Source organism: Erpetoichthys calabaricus, chromosome 14 (assembly GCF_900747795.2).
Source record: "Erpetoichthys calabaricus chromosome 14, fErpCal1.3, whole genome shotgun sequence".
Classification (NCBI taxonomy): domain Eukaryota; kingdom Metazoa; phylum Chordata; class Cladistia; order Polypteriformes; family Polypteridae; genus Erpetoichthys; species Erpetoichthys calabaricus.
In genome coordinates this window covers 102,090,160-102,118,019 of record NC_041407.2, presented here as the reverse complement: position 1 = coordinate 102,118,019, position 27,860 = coordinate 102,090,160, and the positions used below count along the sequence as shown (strand labels likewise).

At 46.4% G+C, this 27,860-nt stretch overlaps 1 protein-coding gene across 1 annotated transcript in view; it reads left to right on the top strand.

The window, feature by feature from the left end:
• Positions 1-27,860, top strand: part of plekhh3 (pleckstrin homology, MyTH4 and FERM domain containing H3) — a 183,488-nt gene that overhangs the window by 141,284 nt on the left and 14,344 nt on the right. Inside the window, exons 4-8 of the mRNA XM_028818731.2 lie at positions 9,043-9,225; positions 12,293-12,450; positions 16,953-17,076; positions 18,961-19,267; positions 22,553-22,760. Coding sequence (XP_028674564.2) covers positions 9,043-9,225; positions 12,293-12,450; positions 16,953-17,076; positions 18,961-19,267; positions 22,553-22,760 — 980 coding nt within the window. The remainder of the gene's footprint in view (positions 1-9,042; positions 9,226-12,292; positions 12,451-16,952; positions 17,077-18,960; positions 19,268-22,552; positions 22,761-27,860) is intronic.

Here is a 27,860-nt window from a genome sequence, read left to right as displayed (position 1 = left end):
AATACAATACACTACACAGAAAAGTAAACAAATATTCCTCAATACAATAGTAAAATAAAAATATTACAAGTACACAGCAAAATTCAGCAGTAGATGATATAATATAACAGGATTCTGATTGGTTCAGAGTCCTGGAGACCTCGGCCATCAAGCTGCCTCCCCCTATTGGCCATTCCACACCTGAGTCAGCGCTGGGCCAGCCAATCCGATGAAGGGACCCCTCTACCCGGCGATTCCCATGATCCTCCATCAGGGATGACTTTACCTTAGGCAGGCAAAACAACTTGGCAGGTGGGCAGTGGCACCAAGTGCCACATTTGAGTACCGAGAAGAGAAACAGAACAAGTGAGGGTTAGTAACAAATTCTAACTTTCGTGTTACTTCTATTTTAGTGCTAATGACTAACAGCAGAGACGCAGTCTGCACAGCTAATCAGCAGCTCTAGTCAGGGTGTGCTAAACTGAAGTTGTGAGTCTTTAGCCGGGAGACCGAAGGGGCATCTCTTATAAAGGAACGAACACAGGATTTTATACATTGTTGCAGGTTTATGAAAAATAAAAAACTGAAATATCCCATTGATATAAATACAGTAATCCCTCCTCCATCACGGGGGTTGCATTCCAGAGCCACCCGCGAAATAAGAAAATCCGCAAAGTAGAAACCATATGTTTATATGGTTATTTTTATATTGTCATGCTTGGGTCACAGATTTGCGCAGAAACACAGGAGGTTGTAGAGAGACAGGAACGTTATTCAAACACTACAAACAAACATTTGTCTCTTTTTCAAAAGTTTAAACTGTGCTCCATGACAAGACAGAGATGACAGTTCCGTCTCACAATTAAAAGAATGCAAACATATCTTCCTCTTCAAAGGAGTGCGCGTCAGGAGCACAGAATGTCATACAGACAGAGGAAAGCAAACAAATCAATAGGGCTGTTTGGATTTTAAGTATGCGAAGCACCGCAGCACAAAGCTGTTGAAGGTGGCAGCTCACACCCCCTCCGTCAGGAGCAGAGAGAGAGAGAAAAACAAACAACCAAAAATCAATACGTGCCCTTCGAGCTTTTAAGTATGCGAAGCACCGTGCAGCATGTCGCTTCAGGAAGCAGCTGCACAGAAGGTAGCAACGTGAAGATAAACTTTCAGCATTTTTAGACGAGCGTTCTTATCGTCTAGGTGTGCGAACAGCCCCCCTGCTCAATCCCCATATGTCAGGATCACAGATAGGCAGCACAAGAGTGAGAGAAAAGTAAGCAATCTAGCTTCTCAGCCATCTGCCAATAGCGTCCCTTGTATGAAATCAACTGGGCAAACCAACTGAGGAAGCATGTACCAGAAATTAAAAGACCCATTGTCCTCAGAAATCCGCGAACCAGCAAAAAATCAGCAATATATATTTAAATATGCTTACATATAAAATCCGCGATGGAGTGAAGCCGCGAAAGGCGAAGCGCGATATAGCGAGGGATTACTGTATTCAGTCCCTTTACTTAGCAGTGTGAAAGCTTGAGGCACGGTCGTCCTCTTGAACCCCCTGATCAGACGTCAGACACCAGATAAAAATCCAAGTATTATTTATTGTATAATAATAATGTGCACCAAGCACCCTACACTCCACAATACTCAATAATAATAATAACAATAAACAATAATCCTCCACTCCCAGACGCATTGCCACCCTTCCTCCCAGCTCAGCTCGACGTCTGGGATTTCCCATAGTCCTTTTATAGTCCTTGACCCGGAAGTGTTTCACCCTCTCTGTCCACGTGATTAGGAACACTTCCGGGTCATATAAAAAACTCTTCTTCACCCCGGAGGCACGTCGTTTCTTCCTGTCATGTGATCATGACGCACCTCCGGGTTATAGGGCACATAAGAGTCCGACAGCCTCCCTACAGCGACTCCTGGAGGCCCCCATGGTATCCAGCAGGGCTGTGCATATAAACTACAAAGTCCATGAGGCCCTGCTGGAATTCGGGGAACGTCCATGTTGTCGGGAGAGCTCCTCCTGGCGGCCTGGGGGTGAGGGCCGGAATATGTAGCCGGCTATCCATCACAGCAGTTAGTTGAAACTCCTTTGGCAGCCATTCTAGCCTTTCTGTACATACCTGGAGTTGGGGAGTTTCTGCCATTCTTCTCTGCAGATCCTCTCAAGCTCTGTCAGGTTAGACCCTCGGTGGGAGCCTTATTTTCAAGTCTCTCCAGAGATGTTTGATTGGGTTCCAGTCCGGGCCTCCCAAGGACATTCACAGAGTTGTCCCCAAACCACTCCTGTGTTGTCTTTGCTTTGTCCTGCTGGAAGGTAAAACCCTTCAAGCTACAGTGTGTGGTCCAGAGTGCTGTCTACAGTAGGTGGCCTTCATTAAAGATATCTTGGTACTTTGCTCCATTCAGCTTTCCCTCGACCCTGACTAGCCCCCCCAGCCTCTGATGCTGCCACTACTGGAATGGTATTGCCCAGGTGATGAGCGGTGCCTGGTGTCCTCCAAAAGTGATGCTTAGACTTGAGGCCTAACAGTTCAGTGTTGGCTTCATCAGACCAGAGAATCTCGTTTCTCACCGTCTGATACTCTTTTAGGTGTCTTTTTTTGCAAACTCCAAGCGGGCCTTCATGTGTCGTTTTACTTTAGCACAGTAAAATCCTGCTTTTTCCATCTCAAGCAAATTGCCAAACTCAAACCAATTCTGCCTTACCACCTCCTGGAATCAGTAATCCATGCATTCATTACGTCCCGGCTCGACTATTCTAATTCCTGCCTATATGGTATTAGTAAAGCCACTCTTTCTGGACTCCAATTGGTTCAAAATGCGGCTGCAAGGCTTTTAACTGGAAGCAGCAGAAGCCAACACATTACACCGATTTTAAAAACCCTACACTGGCTGCCGGTTAGCTTCAGAATTGATTTTAAGATACTCCTCTTAACCTATAAGGCACTAAATGGTCTAGCCCCTGCCTACTTGAGTGTCTTGCTCCATCGTCACAATCCCCCTCGTGTTCTTAGATCCGCAGATCAGCTGCTCCTAACCGTTCCCAAGGCACGTTTTAAAGTTCGTGGTGAAAGGGCTTTTTCCGTCTGTGCACCCAGGCTCTGGAACTCCTTACCTTTAATGGTTAGGCAGGCCACTTCAGTCACCACATTCAAATCACACCTAAAAACGCACTTCTTCACATTGGCTTTTAATTCTTAACCTGTCTTATTTCCACTTGCTTTTTGCTATTTCTCTGTTTTATTGGGTCCCCTGACCTGTTTTTAGTCTCTGTTTTAATTCTCTCTTAATGTTTGTTTTTAATATTTTGCTTTTAGTCTTGCTTGTTTTAACTGTACAGCGCTTCGGTCAGTTGTAATGCTGTGTTTTTAAGCGCTTAACAAATAAAAATGGTATGGTATGGTACTGATGTCCACTCTGTCATGAAGCCCAGAGCGGTGGAGTGTTGCAGTGTTGGTTGTCCTTCTGGAAGTTTCTCCCAAGTTCTTGGTAGCTCATCCACAGTGACAATCGGGTTTGCTTGGTCACCTCTCTTCCCAAGGCCCTCTCCACACCCCTATGTCCCCCTCTGTCCCCAGTTGCTTAGTTTGGCCGGGTGGCCACAGGGATATACAGTGCATCCGGAAAGTATTCACAGCGTGTCACTTTTTCCACATTTTGTTATGTTCCTGCCTTATTCCAAAATGGATTAAATTCATTTTTTTCCTCAGAATTCTACACACAACACCCCATAATGACAACATGAAAAAAGTTTACTTGAGGTTTTTGCAAATTTATTAAAAATAAAAAAACTGAGAAATCCCATGTACATAAGTATTCACAGCCTTTGCTCAATACTTTGTCGATGCCCCTTTGGCAGCAATTCCAGCCTCAAGTCTTGTTGAATATGATGCCACAAGCTTGGCACACCTATCCTTGGCCAGTTTCGCCCATTCCTCTTTGCAGCACCTCTCAAGCTCCATCAGGTTGGATGGGAAGCGTCGGTGCACAGCCATTTTAAGATCTCTCCAGTGATGTTCAATCACATTCAAGTCTGGGCTCTGGCTGGGCCACTCAAGGACATTCACAGAGTTGTCCTGAAGCCACTCCTTTGATATCTTGGCTGTGTGCTTAGGGTCGTTGTCCTGCTGAAAGATGAACCGTCGCCCCAGTCTGAGGTCAAGAGCGCTCTGGAGCAGGTTTTCATCCAGGATGTCTCTGTACATTGCTGCAGTCATCTTTCCCTTTATCCTGACTAGTCTCCCAGTCCCTGCTGCTGAAAAACATCCCCACAGCATGATGCTGTCACCACCATGCTTCACTGTAGGGATGGTATTGGCCTGGTGATGAGCGGTGTCTAGTTTACTCCAAACGTGACGCCTGGCATTCACACCAAAGAGTTCAATCTTTGTCTCAATCAGACCAGAAAATTTTCTTTCTCATCGTCTGAGAGTCCTTCAGGTGCCTTTTGGCAAACTCCAGGCGGGCTGCCATGTGCCTTTTACTAAGGAGTGGCTTCCGTCTGGCCACTCTACCATACAGGCCTGATTGGTGGATTGCTGCAGAGATGGTTGTCCTTCTGGAAGGTTCTCCTCTCTCCACAGAGGACCTCTGGAGCTCTGACAGAGTGACCATCGGGTTCTTGGTTACCTCCCTGAATAAGGCCCTTCTCCCCCGATCGCTCAGTTTAGATGGCCGGCAAGCTCTAGGAAGAGTCCTGGTGGTTTCGAACTTCTTCCACTTACGGATGATGGAGGCCACTGTGCTCATTGGGACCTTCAAAGCAGCAGAAATTTTTCTGTAACCTTCCCCAGATTTGTGCCTCGAGACAATCCTGACTCGGAGGTCTACAGACAATTCCTTTGACTTCATGCTTGGTTTGTGCTGTGACATGATCTGTAAACTGTGGGACCTTCTATAGACAGGTGTGTGCCTTTCCAAATCCTGTCCAGTCAACTGAATTTACCACAGGTGGACTCCAATGAAGCTGCAGAAACATCTCAAGGATGATCAGGGGAAACAGGAGGCACCTGAGCTCAATTTAGAGCTTCATGGCAAAGGCTGTGAATACTTACTGTATGTACATGTGCTTTCTCAATTTTTTTATTTTTAATAAATTTGCAAAAATCTCAAGTAAACTTTTTTCACGTTGTCATTATGGGGTGTTGTGTGTAGAATTCTGAGGAAAAAAATGAATTTAATCCATTTTGGAATAAGGCTGTAACATAACAAAATGTGGAAAAAGTGATGTGCTGTGAATACTTTCCGGATGCACTGTAAGTCACCGTTGTTTCAGACGTCTCCTCTTTAAGAATTGTGGAGGCCACGTAGTTCTTGGAAACCTTCAGCGCTGAAGACATAGTTCTGTTGCCTTCTACAGATCTGTGCCTCGACACAATCCTGCCTCAAGGACATTCACAGAGTTGTCCCTAAGCCACTCCTGTGTTGTCTTTGCTTTGTCATGTTGGACGGTGAATCTTCAGCCACAGTCTGAGGTCCAGAGTGCCATGGCAGGATATCCCTCTCCTTTGCTCAGTTCAAGCTATCAGGTGAAGTTTCAGCTCCCTGTAACCCAGAGCTAAGTGAACAATGCATAAAAATAATGGAGAGATGAGGAAAGGATCTGTGGGGGAATCATGGGAAATTGGAGCCTGCACAGTAGACATACACACAGTGGCCACTTTATTAGGTACACCTATTCAACTGCTTGTTAAGGCAAATGTCTAATCAGCCAATCACTTGGCAGCAACTCAATGTATTTCGGCCTGCAGGCATTGACAAGACGGCCTGCTGAAGTTCAAACCGAGCATCAGAATGGGGATGAATAAAGGGGACTGAAGTGACTTTTGAACGTGACATGGCTGTTGGTACCAGACGGGGTGGTCTGAGGATTTCAGAAACTGCTCATCTACTGAGATTTTCTCGAACATTCATTTCTAGGGTTCACAGGGAATGTTCCGAGAAAGGAAAAATATCCAGTGAGTGGCAGTTGTCTGGGTGAAAATGTGTTGATGCCAGAGGTCAGAGGAGAATGGCAGTGGTCTGGTCTGAGCTGATAGAAGGCAACAGCAACTCAAATGAGCACTCGTTACAAGCAAGGTGGGCAGAAGAGCATCTCTGAACACACAACACGTCAAACCTTGAAGTAGGTGGTCTACAGCAGCAGGAGACCACACCTGGTGATGCTCCTGTCAGCTAAGAACAGGCAACTGAGGCTAGAAGTCACAAATTGGACAACAGAAGATTGGAAGAACATTCTGCTCTGACGAGTCTCGATTTCTGTTATGACATTCGGATGGCACGGTCAGAATTTGGCATCAACAACATGAACAGCATGAATCCATCCTGCCTTGTATCAACAGTTCAGTCTGCTGGTGGTGGTGTCGTCATGGTGTCTGTGATATTTTCTTGGCTCACTTTGGGCACCTTAATACCAACTGAGCATCATTTAAATGCCACAGCCTACCTGAGTGTTGTTGCTGACCGTGTCCATTCCTTTATGACCACAGTGTCCCACAAGTGCCTTCACAGATCCTCTTCAACTGTTCCACACAGTACAGTACCAATAGAGACAGTGAACCCTCCTGTTTACTCTCCCGACTCCTCTTCCTCCACGCAAGTGTTATCCTCTGCCTCCCAACTCCGACTCTCCATGGTGAGGTGGTGGTCGTCTCCTTTTAAGCCAAAACTCTGGAGGTACATCGGGTGTTTGAACAAGGAACTTCCATGTCAGACAGGAGTTTTCCCCTGTAGCTCCCTCTGATGGCACCCATAGCATGCTGCAGGGCTGTCCCGTGGGACTACAATTCCCAGCATGCCCTGTGGGTGGGGAAATGGGAGCTGTGACATAAGAGAAGCTTTCTCTTTAGCATGTTGGGGGAGTATATACTCTGACAAGGCTAACTCTCCCAATCAAACCTCACTCCATCCTTATTCTGGCCTCCCATCCTGGCAAGGGTTGAATTCACAACCTGGTTGAGGATGCCAGTCCATTTTTGTCCTTCCACTGCGGCATCCCCATTTTCCTCCTGGATGGGAGGCCGGATAATCCGTTATGGCACTTACATCAATATGAACTAAAATAGTAATGTGTGTGCCTCTCGCGGTGGTCTACCATCCTGGAGGGAGGGCATGTCTGCCTGCTGCTTGTTGCCCGGATTTTGACAGCCTTGTATTGACCAAGCAGGTTCAGAAAAATGAATGAATGGATACACTGAACAGTTCTGATCCATTCCTGCCACCTTCTAAGCCCGCAATTAATCTGCTTGTGTTTCATAGAGTGCCTTTAACAGATCCACAAAATTAAATACACTGTGCACTCGGAGAGTATTCAGACCCAGGGCTGTGGAGTCGGTACACAAAACCTGTGACCCTTTGATCTCTGATCCCACCAACTCTGACTCCTCTGTTTGTAATTACAGCACTACAGTTAAAATATTGGACTAAAGGCAATCGATATTTTCTTAGATATAAACGTTCTACGTGTAGAAGTGTGTGTCTGTCTGTCTGTCTGTCTGTCCAGCCCGGAAGTGAGAGGTGGAGTCGGGGTAAAGGCTCCGCCTCCGAGGAAACAGAAACTCGCTTAGCCGCTAACAACACAAGCGAGGCGGGCACTTTGGCAAAACGAAACCTCCGAAAGAAAGAATAAAAGTCACTTAGCCACTAACATCGGCAAAATGGTATCCCATTTACGTTTCCTCCCGCCGCTAATACACAAGTGAGGCGAGCACGTCGGTTAAACGAAACCTCCTATGAGAGAGACGTCCAGAGGAGTTCCTTTCAATTACCTGACATCTCCACATTTTAATTTTGTTTTTGACAATTTGAATAGTTTCTAGGACCCCGGGCTTTTTTTTTTTTACACAGCTACTCTTATATATAAATGTCTACATATGGAAGTGTGTGTCTGTCTGTCTGTCCGGCCCAGGAAGTGAGAGGTGGAGTCGGGGTAAAGGCTCCGCCTCCAAGGAAAAAGAGACTCGTTTAGCCGCTAGTAACACAAGCAAGGTGAGTACTTTGGCAAAACGAAACCTCCGAAGAAACAGTAAAAGTCACTTAGCCGCTAACATCGGCAAAATGGTATCCCTTTTACGTTTCCTCCCGCCGCTAATACACAAGCGAGGCGAGCATGCAGGCTAAAGGAAACCTTTGAAGAAAAAGTCGCTTAACCGCTATATAGACGTCTACATGTGGAAGTGTGTGTCTGTCTGTCTGGCTCAGGAAGTGAGAGGTGGAGTCAGGGTAAAGGCTCCGCCTCCAAGGAAACAGAAACTCACTTAGCCGCTAATAACACAAGCGAGGCGAGCACATCGGTAAAACGAATCCTCCTAGCAGAGAGACGCCCAGAGGAGTTCCTTTCGATTACCTGACATCTCTACATTTCAATTTTGTTTCTGATAATTTCAATAATTTCTAGGACCGCAGGCTTTTTACAGCACAGGCTTACACAGCTAGTCTTATATATAAACGTCTGTGCGTGGAAGTGTGTGTGTGTCTGTCTGTCCAGCCCGGAAGTGCGAGGCTACAGCAATGAAGCTCAAAGAGCCGGTAAGGCGGCCACAAGTTAACGAGTCAGAGCCAAACTCGCTTACCCATCTGATAGACAAGGGGGACCGAGCACGTCGGCAAAACTAAACTGCCGACTCTGCATTTCAACTTTTTGTTTCCTAGTTTCTAGGAGCCCAGGCTTAAACAGCTAGTGGAAGATAAGAACGAGACTTTTGCGTCCTCCATATCTTAAAGACGTGCGTGTTAAGGCCCAACGGCATTTCTGAATTGACTCCATTTGAGTGTGCGCGCCCCGCACTGGATTGGCACCCTGTTCTGTACCGATTTCCCCGCATAGCTCCTGATGCTGCCAGGGTGACTCTCGTGATGCCAGCCCTCTGCAGCCCTGAGCCGGATTAAGCCGGTTTGAGAAGGTCGTCGTGAGCTACGCTGCCTTGTAATCTTGATGTTGTTATCTCCACCTGCATGGCTTCCATTCCAATTTGCTTTACACCTTCTTAGTGACTTTGTGTTTTTTTGTTTTTTCCCTTCTTCTTCTTCTCCTTCTCGTGTCCTGTTTTGCAGGCTGGCTGTACAAAGAGGTTCATGGGACGTGGCTCAGACAACGGAAGCACTGGTTTGTTTTAACTCAAGATGCCCTGGAGTATTACAGCAGTGATGAAAAGAATGCCAAGAGACTGGGAATGCTGGTGTTGACAAGTCTTTGCACAGTCATCTGGCCTGATAAGCAGACCTACAAAGAGACTGGTGAGACTCTCATTGGTTGGGGCTCTTTATTTATTTATTTATTTATTTATTCAGCCTTTTTGAACATTTTTGAGTACCTACTATTTAAAAATGCATGAAAGATTGTAGTCAAAAGGTTGTGAGAAGTCGAGCAGAACGACCCCTTTGATTGGCTAACTAAAAAGATTACAATACGCCAGCGTTTGGGGCAACTCGGGCCCCTTCTTCAGGCCAGATGTAATGTGAATTTGTGAATTTCCCATCGGGATTAATAAAGTATCTATCTATCTATCTATCTATCTATCTATCTATCTATCTATCTATCTATCTATCTATCTATCTGAGATGTTCAATCGGATTCAAGTCTGGGCTCTGGCTGGGCCACTCAAGGACATTCACAGAGTTGTCCTGAAGCCACTCCTTTGATATCTTGGCTGTGTGCTTAGGGTCGTTGTCCTGCTGAAAGATGAACCGTCGCCCCAGTCTGAGGTCAAGAGCGCTCTGGAGCAGGTTTTCATCCAGGATGTCTCTGTACATTGCTGCAGTCATCTTTCCCTTTATCCTGACTAGTCTCCCAGTCCCTGCCGCTGAAAAACATCCCCACAGCATGATGCTGCCACCACCATGCTTCACTGTAGGGATGGTATTGGCCTGGTGATGAGCGGTGCCTGGTTTCCTCCAAACGTGACGCCTGGCATTCACACCAAAGAGTTCAATCTTTGTCTCATCAGACCAGAGAATTTTCTTTCTCATCGTCTGAGAGTCCTTCAGGTGCCTTTTGGCAAACTCCAGGTGGGCTGCCATGTGCCTTTTACTAAGGAGTGGCTTCCGTCTGGCCACTCTACCATACAGGCCTGATTGGTGGATTGCTGCAGAGATGGTTGTCCTTCTAGAAGGTTCTCCTCTCTCCACAGAGGACCTCTGGAGCTCTGACAGAGTGACCATTGGGTTCTTGGTCACCTCCCTGACTAAGGCCCTTCTCCCCCGATCGCTCAGTTTAAATGGCCAGCCAGCTCTAGGAAGAGTCCTGGTGGTTTCAAACTTCTTCCACTTACGGATGATGGAGGCCACTGTGCTCATTGGGACCTTCAAAGCAGCAGAAATTTTTCTGTAACCTTCCCCAGATTTGTGCCTCGAGACAATCCTGTCTCAGAGGTCTACAGACAATTCCTTTGACTTCATGCTTGGTTTGTGCTCTGACATGAACTGTCAACTGTGAGACCTTCTATAGACAGGTGTGTGCCTTTCCAAATCAGGTCCAGTCAACTGAATTTACCACAGGTGGACTCCAATGAAGCTGCAGAAACATCTCAAGGATGATCAGGGGAAACAGGAGGCACCTGAGCTCAATTTGGAGCTTCATGGCAAAGGCTGTGAATACTTATGTACATGTGCTTTCTCAATTTTTTTATTTTTAATAAATTTGCAAAAACCTCAAGTAAACTTTTTTCACGTTGTCATTATGGGGTGTTGTGTGTAGAACTCTGAGGAAAAAAAGGAATTTAATCCATTTTGGAATAAGGCTGTAACATAACAAAATGTGGAAACACTGATGCGCTGTGAATACTTTCCGGATGCACTGTATGCTTGCAAATTTAAAATCGAAATAAAAATGTAAAAAATTCATTTTGATATCTTGTTCATTTATTTGACGCCCCCCTACAGTTTGAGAACCGCTGCCCTAGTACTACAATCAAAAGGTTAAAAGAGATCAGATCTGCAAAGGCCTTAACATCTCCTGTAAGTGGCGAGCGATGTCAGACATGGCCGTTCACGACTTAGAGCGTAATAAGACCCCCAGGCTTGGCTCTGTCCTAAATGGCGGAGTGGTGGCTCTGAGGGTAGGGATCTGCGCTGCTTCAAATCCCGTAAATGCCAATAGGGACTCTGCTCCATTGGGCCCTTAACCTGCCATTGCTGAGCGCTTTGAGTAGTGAGAAAAGCGCAATATAAATGCAAAGAATTGTTATTATTATTATTTATTATTAAATGGGAATTTTCCTGTGTTTGAAAATGATGTAACTTGGGATGATCCCTTAATGCTTTTCCTAGATGACATTCAAATTTGAATTCAATCAATGCGCCCATTTCAGAAATGCCTGGCACCGTCCCTTCCCATTCCTGTTCTCTTTATGTGGGCACGTGACGCACATTCAAATCAAACTGGAGAACAGTTCACGACCCCAGGCGGATGGTCAAATCTGACGCCTGAAGCTATCAATACGCCGTGCCAGTGAGTAACTACAGGCTTTTTGGTTCACAGCGCACCCTAGTGGCTGTGCTCACGTGTGCGCCCCGTAACAGGGCATTGGTACCAGAAAACGCAGGGAGAATCTGTGCGGGGAAGATGGTAGTCAGTAGATGCCGTTAAGAATGTTTTATTTGCTCTCCTTTTGCCTCCGTGTCCACGTCTAGCCTAATCTAGAGATAAAGTGAACCCCGCAATGGGGATTGCCAGTCCATCTGAGAGCCAACTGAGAATGGATAGCGAGAGTACTGCCAGAAGGAAGACCTGTGCAGACTCCACAACGACAGTAGCCGGGCGTGAGATTCGAAACTAGAATTCCGCATTGGTAGGGCGACAGAAGTGACTTAAGTGTGTCACCGCACACCATTTTGGTACCGTGCAGTATGTTGCTTTGGAGTCCTCTGCTGGCAGGGAGACATAACAGAACGCATGCTGACCCAGTTCTTCACCATGGAGGATGTGGGCCACTCAGGGCCGGGTTAGCACACAAAGCTTCTTCTTACGGCACCCCGACCCACAAAGCTCTTGAGAGGTTTGACTGTGTACGGGACAAAGAGGCTGTTCACATGAAATCGGCACAGTGGCAGATTCTGCTGGTAGTGTGCCAAGTGGCAAGGAAGAAAGAAAAGGGGACAAAAGAAAGAAAGGGCAAGCTGTGCGCCCGGCACTTCACTTTAAACTCAATCACGGGGGCTAGGATTGAACTGCAGTCGGTGCCAGTCGGGCATTTCAGCACAGTTTTGGTCCAGTGAGCCTGATATTTGCTGGCTGCGTAGTGCCGACGTTCCTCCTGGTTGCCCTTTGGAACTGCTTTTGAATGTTTTGTTTATTTTTGAACAGGTTACTGGAACGTCACCGTGTACGGGCGCAAGCTCTGCTACAGACTCTCCACGAAGCATTTCAATGAAGCCATTCACTGGGCCTGTGCCATCCAGAAGGTCATTGAAAGCAAAGCGCCAGTAGAAACGCCAACGCAGCTCCTTATCAGGGACATCGAGGTAACAAGGCCAACCCAATGCGAGGTGTCTTCTACTAATTTCTACAAAAGGTTGCAGGCCGTGCTTTTATAACCCACCTCGTCTTTTGAAGAGATGGGGGCAAACCTCACTTGGTCTTATGTGGCGAACCTGCCTGGCACAGCTGTCTTAATCAGTGAGACAGGGGCTGGCATTTTAATTTGCACACTTCGCCTTTGCAAGCTGGTGCTGACGTACAGTAGATGTAAGCTTTCCGGTGTTCTTTTGTGTCAATCTGTGCCACGTTTTCATCTGTGAGCTGAGCTCGTCTTCCTCCATCCCCACCTCGTAACGCACCCCTCACACACAGAATGGACTTCACTGTTCGAGCCGCCATGGAATGTTGGGGTTCAACAGTCAAGTTTACTTCACGCATATTATAAAGCAGGGGTCGCCAAGTCCGGTCCTGGAGGACCACCGTGGCTGCAGGTTTTCATTCTAACCCTTTTTTTTTTTTTTTACCTGGAATTACTCCCAAGTCTGGTGGAAGTCCATTATAGGGCTCTGCAGCGCCCCCTGGTGGCCCAACAGGGCTCTGCCAAACTCCAAGTCCCAGCATGCCCTGCAGGAATCCGTAGTGCCACAGCCACCCAGGAGGGCTGCTCTCTAGCGTCCCAGGGGAGGTAGTGCCTGAAAGATGCTAAACCCATGTCCTTCCATCCAGCTGGCATCCCAGCCGGGTAATGGCCCGAGACCGCCCATCACAACGTATTTTATTTATTGCTTTCATGTTTTCATTTATTATTTACCAGGAACGGCGCACTGCTATAACGATAACGTGCCGTGAATACACTTGACTTGATCATTCCTAGTTTTCCTCCTCTTTCTCCATACGTTTATCACTCGTTTGCTCAGAGTTTGATGCGCTTGTTCCTGAGCGGCTCTTCTTTTCGCCACCCTAGCTGCCCGCTTCTTCTCTTCTTTCGTCGGCATCTTTTTCACGTTAAAACTGATTAAGTCAGTGTTTGTGTTGCAATTACTTAGTACGTTTTCCTTAATTTTTCACTTAAGCTGGCACTTAAGTCTTCAATCTGCCTAAAGAATGATTTAAGCTATGAGGAGGTATGGGGAAGTGATGGCAAAGGTGGTAGGGATGAGAACGGCGCCCCTATGCATGTGCCGCATGGCCACCCTGCTGCCCGCTGCCGAGAGTTGATTCTACAATAAAATAAAAATAAAAAGAGGAATAACCTTGGAGGTCACTCATCACCCCAAAAGCGGATAGTAGACGTCACGTAGTGTATGTGTACCAAATTTCAGGTCAATAGCTCAAACGTTTTGCGAGCTACGGGTGATTTAAAATCCTGGACAGACAAACGGACAGCCACGGTAGCGTATTATATATTTTTACCTTAATTTATGTGTGTTTGCTGTTTAAGTTTATCGAAATGGGTATTGTTTAGGGTGTGGGAACGGATTCATTCACTTTCCATTATTTCAAATGATTCAGAGTTCAAACGGCTTACTGAAACGAATTCAGTTCAAAGTACGAGGCACCGGCGCTGTGTGTGCCGCAGTGTAATGGCGTCCCAATCCCATAGCTCCTGTCTTGCATGTAATGCTGCCAGTATAAATGTTGGCACACTGCAACCCTGAGCTGGATACTTTTATCTTAAAACAACACTTAAAAATAAAAAAAAAAGGCGGGGGGGTCTAATTTCTAGGCATTTATTGCAAATCAAATTGGCTGAAATAAAGAACCTCCGCTTCTGCTGCTCAGATACTTGTATGGTCGAGTGTTCATTCAAGGCCAGCTTTGGGTTTATGGACTCTCTATGGCACGGGTGTCAAACTCCAGGCCTGCAGGTTTTCATTCCAACCTTTTTCATAATAAGTGACCAGTTTTCACTGCTAATTAACTTCTTTTCTTTAGCCCTGTTTTTAAGGATTCAGTCCCCTGAATTGATTCTTTTCTTCATTAAATGACAGCCAAACAGAAATTAGACGTGAAACGAGCCAACAGATTATCAATTAAACTGGGGAGTCAAATTCCAACCAGTTTCTTAATGAGATGCTGATTCTTGTTGCTAATTGAACCCGTCATTTAATTCCATGACTTGTTGCTGCTCTCATTCTGCCACAGCAGACATTTCCAAAACTGTCGATCATCTGTTTTACTAAGACCTTCACCCTTCTTTATTTTCAGCTATTGTGAGCTGGTCATGTGGCTGCTTGTTTTGTGTCTCATTATTGTTTGGCTGCTAATTAAGGACAAAGAAACAAGGGGCCTGAGTCACGTCAATTAAAACAAAGGCAAAAGAAGTTAATTAGCGGCAAAAACTGATCACTAATTAAAGAGATGGTTAGAATGAAAACCTGCACCTACTGCAGCCCTCCAGGACTGGAGTTCGACACCCCTGCTCTATGGTGTAACCCACACCCCCACGTTTTTGAAGTATTTATTAGATATTTAGTCGCGTACTTCTCTGTCACTTTCTTAAGAAGTATTGCCTGCCTGTGACATCAGCCGTTCGGCGCGGACTCAAACTGGTGGCATCGCACTAAGGCCTTGTTGTTAAAGCACCATTCAGTCAGTCCTTTCCTCAGTTTTATGTTAGTAGGCCGCGTTAGGCTCAGGCCCCCCATCCCAGCCATTCATGCTTGCTGTCCTCGGCTCTATTCCAGTGGTTCCCAACCTTTTTTTGGCCATGCCCCACCTAGGCCCCTCTCAAATCATGATGCCCCCCACTGTAACAGATACCTTATTCTTCTTATTACCTATTCAAAAAGTGAAGTCCTACCCGCATGGAGGAAGCCCATAATGTCATTCATTTGGTCTAAACAATGAACATGGGAAAGGATAGTGGAAGAAATTGATAAAAAAATAATAATAATAATATAATATAAAGTAATATGAAAATACAGCAAATACAGTTTTGAACACATATAATAAGAGACGTGATACAGTAATCCCTCCTCCATCGCGGGGGTTGCATTCCAGAGCCACCCGCGAAATAAGAAAATTCGCAAAGTAGAAACCATATGTTTATATGGTTATTTTTATATTGTCATGCTTGGGTCACAGATTTGCGCAGAAACACAGGAGGTTGTAGAGAGACAGGAACGTTATTCAAACACTGCAAACAAACATTTGTCTCTTTTTCAAAAGTTTAAACTGTGCTCCATGACAAGACAGAGATGACAGTTCAGTCTCACAATTAAAAGAATGCAAACATATCTTCCTCTTCAAAGGAGTGCGCATCAGGAGCAGAGAATGTCAGAAACAGAGAGGAAAGCAAACAAATCAATGGTGCTGTTTGGCTTTTAAGTATGCGAAGCACCGCGGCACAAAGCTGTTGAAGGCGGCAGCTCACACCCCCTCCGTCAGGAGCAGGAACAGAGGGAGAGAGAGAGAGAGAGAGAAACAAACAATCAAAAATCAATACGTGCCCTTTGAGCTTTTAAGTATGCGAAGCACCGTGCAGCATGTCGCTTCATGAAGCAGCTGCACACAGAAGGTAGCAACGTGAAGATAATCTTTCAGCATTTTTTGACGAGCGTCCGTATCGTCTAGGTGTGCGAACAGCCCCCCTGCTCACACCCCCTACGTCAGGATCAGAGAAAGTCAGCGCAAGAGAGAGAGAGAAAAGTAAGTTGGGTAGCTTCTCAGCCATCTGCCAATAGCGTCCCTTGTATGAAATCAACTGGGCAAACCAACTGAGGAAGCATGTACCAGAAATTAAAAGACCCATTGTCCGCAGAAATCCGCGAACCAGCAAAAAATCCGCGATATATATTTAAATATGCTTACATATAAAATCCGCGATAGAGCGAAACCGCGAAAGGCGAAGCGCGATATAGCGAGGGATCACTGTATTCATAAAAATAAAATAATTTAATGACAGCTTTTTCTGTAATATTTTGATCATTTTATATTTTTGTTGCAAAATTTTATGGGCGGCATGGTGGCGTAGTGGGTAGTGCTGCTGCCTCGCAGTTAGGAGACCCGGGTTCGCTTCCCGGGTCCTCCCTGCGTGGAGTTTGCATGTCCTCCCCGTGTCTGTGTGGGTTTCCTCCCGCAGTCCAAAGACATGCAGGGTAGGTGTGTGTGTGCCCTGTGGTGGGCTGGCATCCATCCCGGGATTTGTTCCTGCCTTGCACCCTGTGTTGGCTGGGATTGGCTCCAGCAGACCCCTGTGACCCTGTAGTTAGGATAATGGATGGATGCAAAATTTTAGCCGGTTAAAAGGTTCTTCACCATCCCTTCTATGTTTATATTAATATATAAATGTCTCTGTAAAAAATAAAAATTATTTTTTTCTATCATTTTTAACAGTGAATTTCCGTTTTTTCATTTTATAAATTGTTTAACGTACCCAAATTCTCGAATTGCGCCCCACTTTGGGAATCCCTGCTCTATTCTGTGTGTAGGCCAGTAACGGACCATTCTAGAAATAAACAGAATTCCATCCTTAATAAGTTCATTATCTGGTTAAAATTACGATTGCTCTGAGGTTGCGCTGACTGATGTCCTTCTTATTTAGGAGAACAAATTCAACCCGGAAGCAGTGGAGAGCATCTACAAGCACAACTCCATCCTGAAGTACACCCAGAGCCCGCTCTATGCGCCGCTACTCCCTTTCCAGTATGGCAGCGTGGAGCACAAGAGTAAGTCGCACCTTCTTTTCTTTATTCTGCCAAGTGAAACTTAACCTCGCTGACTACGACCTGCGTCCGTTAGTGAAAAGGGAGACGTGGCCTTCATCGATAAAAGAATATCTTCATTTGACCCCATGCATAATTGATCTGTGCTTTTTAGATCATGCGATGATGATGATGATATACTTTATTAATCCTCGAGGTTTGCATGACCATAGGGGTTAAGAGTGAAGGGTCAGTCATTTTATAGCGTCCCCAGAGTAATTCTTTCGGGTTAAAGGCCTCGCTCAAGTGGACCACCTTCTGGCAGTAACGGGATTTGAACCGACAACCTTCTAGATGCCAGCACACAAAAAAAGGTAAGATGGACGTTGTTTCTGCTCAGAGAATCCTTAGGGACCACTGGTTTGACTTTGTGTTGCTCACGGAGTCCCGAATGAGGCACATGACCTGCATTGTGAGGAACGGGTTTTCCTTTTTTAAATAAATTCTTACACTCCCTTATGGGAGGGTCCTGATGAAAACCAAAGATCCAGGCCTTTAATGACCTCTTGGGCACGACTATCAGCAGTGTGTCTGTCTGTGGAGAGAATGTCGACCTCGTCGAGAGGTTTACTTACCTTGGCAGTGACATTCACGTCTCTGGTGACTCTACCTATGAAGTCAGTAGACGGATTGGGAGAGCATGAGGGGTCTTGAGGTCGCTGGAAAGGGGGTGTGTGGCGCTCCCGATATCTGCAAAAGGACGAAGGTCCAAGTCTTTAGAGTCCTGGTGCTCCCTGTTTGTGAGACATGGCCGCTATCCAGTGACCTGAGACGAAGACTGGACTCCTTTGGTGTCTCTTCAGAGAATCCTTGGGTCCCGCTGGTTTGACTTTGTGCTGCTCACGGAGTCCCGAATGAGGCACATGACCTGCATTGTGAGGGAGCGTCAGTTACGCCGCTATGGCCGTGTGGGGCGATTACACGACATTGCTGAGGACCCGAGTGGCTGGACCAGGCCAAGGGGTACCCGACTGCGGCAGATAGAGGGTCATTTCCAGAGGGTGTCTGCCTGGACCAACCAGGATCGCGAGGTGTTTCGTCATGTGGTGGGTGCGTCAACATGCTATACCAGTACCTGCTCCCCAACCTGACCTGACCTGACTCATCATGCCAGGTCTTTCAAGTTTCAGAGGTCACACTCCAGCCAGCCCATTGAGTCTCCCCAATCCTTACAGAGTGGAGTTTGGGGTTCAGAACCGTCAGAGTGGTCTACAAGTGTCCCTCTGACATTTCAGACTGAAACCTTGTCCGTTGTTGTTCTTAATCTCTGGGCTACGGTGTCCAAACTGAAAGTGCTAATGAGGGCGGAAATTTTTTAAAGGTGGAGTGAAAAATAAATTGACTAAAAATTGGGCATGAGGCGATACGCTTCGATGTTGGCTTCACGCTTTAATGTTGCCACCGTATGAAATTCTGATAAAAGAAATGTTCGTTTTTTTTTCTAATTGGCTTCTGTGACGTTTTAGTGTCATACGGTACACGATACAAGGCCACATTTTGTATCTTGTGTCACAAAATTCAAATAAATTAAATTTTGTCTCACGTCTGCTAAATCGACAGGACTCTCTTGAGGAGCTTCTCCATCATCTGATGCTGACACAGGAGTCTGGGAGATCTCAGGTCCACAGATGGCCGTTGTGATTTTCACTCGGAGCTTATCGTTTCATTTCTTGTGACACCGTAGACTAGGAGCGTTTTGAATTTCCCTATGGGACTAATAAAGCTTATCGAATCTAATGCAATAACGTGATATGATTTGACGCATCGTGACGTAACGGAACACGACATTTCCAATCACGCTACGTAAAGGTTTCACTTTTGTCTTCTTTCTGCCTTTCCTCCATCCAGTTTACAGCAACAGCAGCAGCAAAGGCTACTCCACTCTGCGGGACGAGGCCGTCAAGATCTTCAACTCGATCCAGCAGCTGGAGACGGCCCGCGACGCGGTGCCTCTCATCCAGGGGGTCCTGCAGACCTGCCAGGACTTGCAGCCGCTCAGGGATGAAGTCTACTGTCAGCTGATCAAGCAGACGAGTGGTGTGTCGTCGCCCGAGACAGAGGCCCACCTACGCTACTGGCAGCTGCTGACCTGCATGAGCTGCACCTTCCTGCCGGGCCTCCCTGTACTCAAGTATCTGCGTTTCCACCTCAAACGGTAAGTGCAAAGAATGAGAACCCATGGGATTGGACGACGGAGCAGAGAAGAGCAGAGGACCCAGCACCGATCCTTGGGGTACACCCGTGCATGTCCGCTGTGCTCCCCTCGCCAGGACACACTGTAGGGTCTGCCCGAGATGTGGGACTCGGACCCCTCTGCGATGTTGTTCTGTTTTCAGCAGACTACCCTGACAGACCTGCTAGGGTGACCCTCGGGGACATTTCTATCTCCGCTTGTTTAGCGTCCAGCGGTGAGCAGCGTGCAGGTGTGACTACAGAGCAGGGGGAGAGAAAAAAGGCCAAAAACATCAAATAATGGAGTGGAATTTTCCAAATTAAATTACCGAACACATGAGATTGCGTTCCTGATGAAAGCCACAGAGCTCCATTCAGACGTTATTTTGGGAAAAGCCACCCGCTCTCGTTTCCTGCAAGCGGAATGCCAGATGACTTTACGGGAAGAACATCTTGTGGGGGCTTTTGTCTTAACAACAGAGTGTAGTCAACAAACAAACAGATCCCCCCCCCCCCCCCCCATCCCATGTAACTTTTGGTGTGCGTCCCATAGACGCATTTTAACTGTCATCTCGTGCTTTATTTACAGGCCCTGACCGTCGTTCCTTCCTTCCTTCCTTCTTTCTTTCTTTCCACTTGTCGCGCTCAGGGCCGCGTCGCCGGCTGCAGGTGGACTTGCTGAAGCTGTGCTTTTTTTAGCGGCTGATTCACTTCTCGGGAATGGGACGGCTGCATTTGTTCCTCCCTCAGCGAGTCCTGCTTGCACAAGGAGCCCTTTTATGACCGCTGACGCCTGAGGGCTTAGCAGGAGTCCAGCGACTTCTCCATCTTCATCCAAGTTGTCGTTCTGTTAACAATTCGCCAGGCCACACATTTGCTCGAGAAACGGCTTTAACGTTTGTTTCACGATTCCCACGATTACAGATCTGATTAAAACCCCCACAAGCCCCCTGGGTGACTTGGCTCCTTACCGTTAATACCGTTAACAATGCAGCGCGCTTACACTGGCCGTTTAACACGGTGCAGTATCTCTCAGTCTTCATTTCAGCGCAGGACTCGATCGTTTCATGCCCCCCCGGGGGTCCCCTTGGTCATTTCGGTAAGCGCCAGGTACTCCCATCGTTTTCGTAGGTTATACCCCTTGGTCATTTCAACTCACGGGTGTGAGATTGTTTCTTTCATCGACCCAAAGCCCCCCTTGGATTACGTTGGCATGTGGGTGCTCTGTCATTTCATCCAACAGCAGTGTAGGGGCTTATTGGTAAAAAGGCTTCTTGCAGTTTTGGGGGTTCAGGTCACACCCATCCAAACTGCTCTAATGGCGGATCACCATTCACCTCAGTCTCATCACTACCTGAGAGAGAAAGAAAGAAATGGTCACACATTACATAACTGAATAAATGACCACATACCCACTGGTAGGTAGCTCTGGTATCCAGGACTTAAATCCAAGGCATGCAGACTGCCTGGGTGAAGTTCTCATCTTCTGCCAGTGACTTTGTGGGTTTTCCTTCCATAGTGAATGTGCCCAGTGATGGACTGACATTCCATCCTGGTTTCATTCCCTCTTTGCTCCCACTTTATACTCGGTTAGGTGCCAGCATCGCACGACTTTGAAAAGAATAATTGTCTTAGATCAGTTTCTTAAGCTGTGGGTCTTGACCCAAGGGCACCTTTTGGGGTGTGAGTGGTCATGACCTGCCATTGTATTTAGTGTGAAGAGTCGTGTAACGGTTTGTGTCTCGAGATGAGTCGCTGCGGGCAGTTTGAACAATTGACATTACTCCACTGTGACTGTTGGCAGCCATTCTCCATGGGGGACCAACCTGACGGAAATGAGAATTCAAACAAAACCGAGTGCCATTGTGAACAACACTGCACAGCTTCTCTGTGCCACAACAACACCGAGGACTTTCAGCCAATGAATTATTAGCAGAAGTCGGTCAAGAAACGTGACTGGGGGTCCTTTACATCAACAGCAGTATGACTGTATAGTGCCTCAGTGGGACTGGCACTGCCAAGGCAGAAGTTTTTCTTCCTTTTTCTTTTTTTAATTGATTTTTTAGTCATTCTATAAATTGCAATGTGTGTGTGCGCGTATTTATTTACTTATATTCATTAATTTCTTTATAAAGCTTCTGTAAAAAGGCTATCTATCATATAGTGCCTTTCATCTATCTATCTATCTATCTATTATATAGTGGTGTCTGTCTATCCATCTATCTATATATCTGTCTATTATATAGTGCCTTTCATATCTATCTATATAGTGTCTTTTATTTATCTATCTATATAGCGCCTTTCATCTATCATATAGTGCCTTTCATCTATCTGTCTATCTTATAGCACCTTTCATCTATCTGCCTATCTATCATATAGCGCCTTTCATCTATCTTATAGCGCCTTTCATCTAGCTATCTATCTTATAGCGCCTTTCATCTATCTATCTATCTTATAGCGCCTTTCATCTATCTGCCTATCTATCATATAGCGCCTTTCATCTAGCTATCTATCTTATAGCGCTTTTCATCTATCTATCTTATAGCGCCTTTCATCTATCTGCCTATCATATAGCGCCTTTAATCTAGCTATCTATCTTATAGCGCCTTTCATCTATCTATCTTATAGCGCCTTTCATCTATCTTCCTATCTATCATATAGCGCCTTTCATCTATCTATCTTATAGCGCCTTTCATCTATCTGCCTATCTATCATATAGTGCCTTTCATCTAGCTATCTTATAGCGCTTTTCATCTATCTATCTATCATATAGCGCCTTTCATCTATCTGCCTATTATATAGTGCTGTCTATCATATAGCGCCTTTCATCTATCTATCATATAGTGCCTTTCATCCATCTATCTATCTATCTTACAGCACCTTTCATCTATCTGCCTATCTATTATATAGCGCTGTCAATCATATAGCGCCTTTCATCTATCTATCATATAGCGCCTTTCATCTATCTATCATATAGTGCCTTTCATCCATCTATCTGCCTATCTATTATATAGCGCCTTTCATCTATCTATCTATCATATAGCGCCTTTCATCTATCTATCTTATAGCGCCTTTCATCAATCTATTATATAGCTCTGTCTATCATATAGCGCCTTTCATCTATCTATATATCGTGCCTTTCATATCTATTGTATCTATCAGTCTGTCCATCTAAAAGTTGTGTAATATGAGGTGACCTCAAGGGGGCTAAATGGCGTATAAACTGGCAAAACCTTCTCCAAATCCTCTTCCTCTTTTTGTTATTTAGGATTCAGAGCAAGCACCCCGACACAGAGGCAGATAACTACGCAGCATTTATAGCCGAAGCCCTGGAGAAGACGAGAGGCCGCGAGTTGGTCCCGTCCTGGGAGGAGATCCACATTCTGATGAACCGGCAGGAGATGGTGTGTACGGTGCATTGCCCGGGCCAGGAGGTCTCTCAGGTTCCCATCAGCTCACACACAACAGCAGAAGAGGTGAGGACATGCGGCTCTCTGTCCATATGATCCCCCCGATTGCCAGATTTGCCTTTCTTGAAATGCAATCAAATGCTGGCAGACGTACTTTAAGTAAGGAAGTGAACATGCGGCCGACTGAATGGTTTCAGATTGTTGGAGAGATGGTGGGTTGTGGCTGATCCTGGTCTCTGTTTTTGGAAGTAAAACACAAAATGTTTAATGCTTTTGAGGGGGTTTGGCATCCGTACCCAAGCAACGAGGTGTCATGGGCTGAAAGTTGACCTCTGCTGTGTAAAGGAGATGGGGGTCCTTAGGTAGAAGTGTTCACGATTGGGTCGTGTTTGGATTGTGTCACCACAGATGATGGGCCTGCCGCCTTCTTGAGTGAAATTTTCGTTTGCCACCGAGGGATCCTTTAAGAATGTGGAGGAGCAACTGGCGAGTATCTCTATGTAGGGTCATGTGACTGAATGAAGTGGGTTAGGAAATAACACGACGAGGGTCCGAGCTACCATAGGGCACAAGGCAGGAACAAACCCTGGACAGGGTGAACACACACACACATCACACACACACACAAACCACACACACACACATCCCACAGACAGACAAACACAAATCACACACCAACACACAGACAAACACACACACAGAGACAGACAGACAAACACACACACATCACACAAACACAAACCACACACCACACACACACACACCAACACACAGACAAACACACCACACACACACACAGAGACAAACACAAACCACACACGCACATAGAGACAGACAGACACACACAAACACAAATCACACACCAACACACAGACAAACACACACACACACACACCACACACACACAGAGACAGACAGACACACACATCACACAAACACAAACCACACACACACACACACAGACAGACACACGCACACACACAGACAAACACAAATCACACACCAACACACAGACAAACACACCACACACACACACAGAGACAAACACAAACCACACACACAGAGACAGACAGACACACACACACATCACACAAACACAAACCACACACGTACATAGAGACAGACAGACACACACAAACACAAATCACACACCAACACACAGACAAACACACACACACACACACCACACACACACAGAGACAGACAGACACACACATCACACAAACACAAACCACACACACACACACACAGACAGACACACGCACACACACAGACAAACACAAATCACACACCAACACACAGACAAACACACCACACACACACACAGAGACAAACACAAACCACACACACAGAGACAGACAGACACACACACACACACACATCACACAAACACAAACCACACACGCACACAGAGACAGACAGACACACACACACACAAACACAAATCACACACCAACACACAGACAAACACACACACACACACACAGACAAACACAAACCACAAACACAGAGACAGACACACACACACCACACACACAGCGAGACACACACACACACACACATCACACAAACACAAACCACACACGCACACAGAGACAGACAGACACACACACACACAAACACAAATCACACACCAACACACAGACAAACACACACACACACACACAGACAAACACAAACCACAAACACAGAGACAGACACACACACACCACACACACAGCGAGACACACACACACCACACACACACACAGAGACAGACAGACACACACACACACACCACACACACTCTTGGCCGATTTAGCGGTTCCCTTAATTCACTTGACCTGCATGTCTTTGGTCAGTGGGAGGACAGGGGGGCACACGGAGGACACCCACACAGGGGGTCATTCAGAAAGAACTGAACTCTTCCAAGACTACTCAGTAACTATTTAGGACAATATGGCCACGGAGTCCACACCAATTTGTAGAGGGTCTCTCCCAGTTTCCCTCTTCCCGTGTCACGTGGCACACATCAATCGCAGACTCTCTGTTGTACATCACTGCTGACAGATAACACGGCACCCATGATGCATGTCTTTGTTTTCTGAAGCGCCAACATCAGGAAAGAAACTGAGGGGTAATTCCCAGCAGCCCTTCAGAACAGGGTCACCCCCCCTGAAGCTCAGAATGGTCAGGCCCGGCCAGGACTTGGATTGGCGGTGGGTGGGGGGGGCATCTAAGAAAAGCTTGGGCTGCTGCTGGAAGAGGTGTTGGTGAGGCCAGCAGGGGGCGCTTATCCTGTGGTCTGTGTCACAGTGGGCTGTTAAAATGGCGCCAGCCTTCAGATGAGACGTAAAACCGGGGTCCTGACTCTATGTGGTCATAAATGATCAGTGGGCATCCTTCATAAGGAGTAGGGTGTACCCCGATGTCCTGGCTAAATTGCCCACCATGGCCTGGTCATTCCGGCCCCCTCCTCATCCCGTCTTGTAATTCTGTCTGCCCTTCACCACCTAACAGCTCATGTGCGGTGAGTGTACAGCGTCATCCAGGTGGGTGCTGCACATTGGTGGTGGTTGAAGTGCCCCCCCACTCACTGAAGCGCTTTGAGTGGCGCCATATAAATGTAAAGAATTGCTGTTGTAGTTCTGTCCTGCGGTCCTGACTGAGTAGCACTTCCTTGCCAGTCCTCGCTCGCTCGCTGTGTCTTTTTGGTTGTGCTGGTGGATGTCATGGAAATGCGTCAAGTGACTAGTGACGTACTTCTGGCCTGGGCTGATCTTTTTGACCCGACTCTGACACCTCGTTTTAGGTGCCCGAGTCATCAGATTTTTCATCCGAATCCCGTTTTCTCTTCATTGATTGTCTTAACCTGTGCTATCCTGTCCACTTTTAATAACAGATTACATTTAAAGTATGAACAAGCAAACAAACAAAGTCTGTTAAAGTCAATGGTGGGTCAGAACTGACCCGAAAGATGTGGCAAGAGGGTACTTTTTTTAGAAGCTGCAATTTGTTTACTTTTTTTTTTTGGTGTTAATACGAGGGGGCTGTGCCGCCTGCTCGCTTCGTTCGCCAACCCCCTTTTCTGCCACCCACGTTGTGCACACACGCTAAGGAGATGCGGTCGGATCAGCTGCTGTCTTGTTGCGCGTCGGCCATTTAAGAGCCTGTGCAGCAGCCGTCCTTTTGTCTCGCGGGACATTAAAGTCTCTCTGAGAAGATCACATCTCGTCTCCTTCCAAGATATTTTTTTATAATAGAGAGATATAACTGTCCGTCACCAAGTTTCATCCTGAACAGATCCAATTTTGGACGCTTTTACTGATTTGACCAAACACTGGCTGGTAAACAAATGTAAGACCAAGTCGGACACGTGGAGTGATAAAGAACAATGGAGGACCGAGAGAGAGAGCGTGTGACACTTCATCCTTCTTACGGGACGGTTAATCACTTTAAATTACAGAATATGGCGACGGGAATTTCGGCATCTGCTGCTCTGCTTTAAGAAAATATAAAAAGGTCAACTACGTGCACATCTTGAGACGTAAGAACCCGACTGATCTGAACGGTGTGAAGAGCCGACGTCTTCCTCAGAATGGTATGGGACAGCTCAAGTCGGAGAGGTGAGATGGCGTCGGTTTGGACAGATGAGGGGTATATTGAGAGAAGGGTACTAAGGATAGAGCTGCCAGGAAAGAGGAGAAGAGGAAGGCCTAAGAGAAGGTTTACAGATGTGGTGAGAGAGGACATGCAGGTAATGAGGGGTGACAGAGCAAGGTGACGAGGACAGGAAGATATGGAAGAAGATGATCTGCTGTGGTGACCCCCTAACAGGAGCAGCCGGAAGAAGATTATTTTTTTTCCATGATGAAATATCATTTTATAGCAGGGGTGTCCAACTCTGGTCCTGGTGGGCCGCAGTGGCTGCAGGTTTCCCTAATCCAGTCGTCACTGCTAATGAACTCCTTTTCCCACCATTTTAATGGCCCCGTTTTTAAGGATTCGGTCCTCTGAACCGATTTCTTTCTTCATTAAACAGAAACGAGCCGACAGATGAGCAGCTAAACTGGAATGTCAAACTCCGGCCAAGTTCACTCCAACCAGTTCCTTAATGAGAAGCCGATTCTTGCTGTTAATTATTGAATATCAGGACCCGTTGCTGCTCCCAGCAGGCTGTTGGTTTTCTGCTTTTTCTAAGACCACTGGCGTCAAGATGTTTCGGTGACCTGAGCAGACCAACAGGGCCGAGACCTTCACCTTTCTTTATTTTCAGGTTGTTTTGTGTCTTGTTTGGCCGCTCATTAAGGAAAAAGAAACAACTAAGGGGGTCTGAGTCACGTCAGTTAAAAACGGAAGGCAAGTGAGCAGCGAAAAACGGCTCGCTAAGTAAGAAGGTTAGCCACTGCGGCCCACCGGGACCGGAGCAGGACGGCCGTGTTTTATAGCATACACTGATCTCCCTTCCACTCTGTAGTGCTGATAATTGTTACTCTGCGTGTACTTTTTGTTTGTGAAACATAACTAAGATGACGATTACCAGCCACCGCTTGAACCACAACGCTGCTGACTTGCAAGCCCACGTGCTGCCGTCTGCACAATTCAGTAATTGCACTAAGATCATCTGCTCTGATTATTAAATATGAAACCTCATCAGCTTTTACTCAGATTATTTTTTTTTTTTTATGATGTCATTTTTGTGGGCCCTGTGATTGGTCCTTTTTTTCCTTGGGTTGTCTGAGGATAGCAAAGAGGAGATCATCGACAGTCCGCCTGCGTATGTTGATTGACGCTTCAGTTCTACCTGTGTGGACACCTGACCATCATACCTACCATACATGAGCTTGATGGACACCCCACCCCAAGTCCATGGGCATAAGCATGGAGTTGGCTGCCACTCTTCTCTTTCCATAAGAGGTTGGAGTTTGTGTCCGTGCAGCCAGAAGAACATCTGTGAGGTCAGGAATGACAGACGGTTTGGCTGTGTATCAGCAACGAAACACACGGGTGTCCACGTACTTTGGGCCATCTAGCGTAGGTTGCATTTCTGTTTTCATGTGACATCTCAAATTCTTGTACAGCATGCTGGGCTCATAAGAATGAATTGAATTGAATTGAATTGAAGGAGCTCTCGGAGGCTCATCTGGCACCAGTGGCCGTGTGCCATGCCCACCAAATCGTTCATTT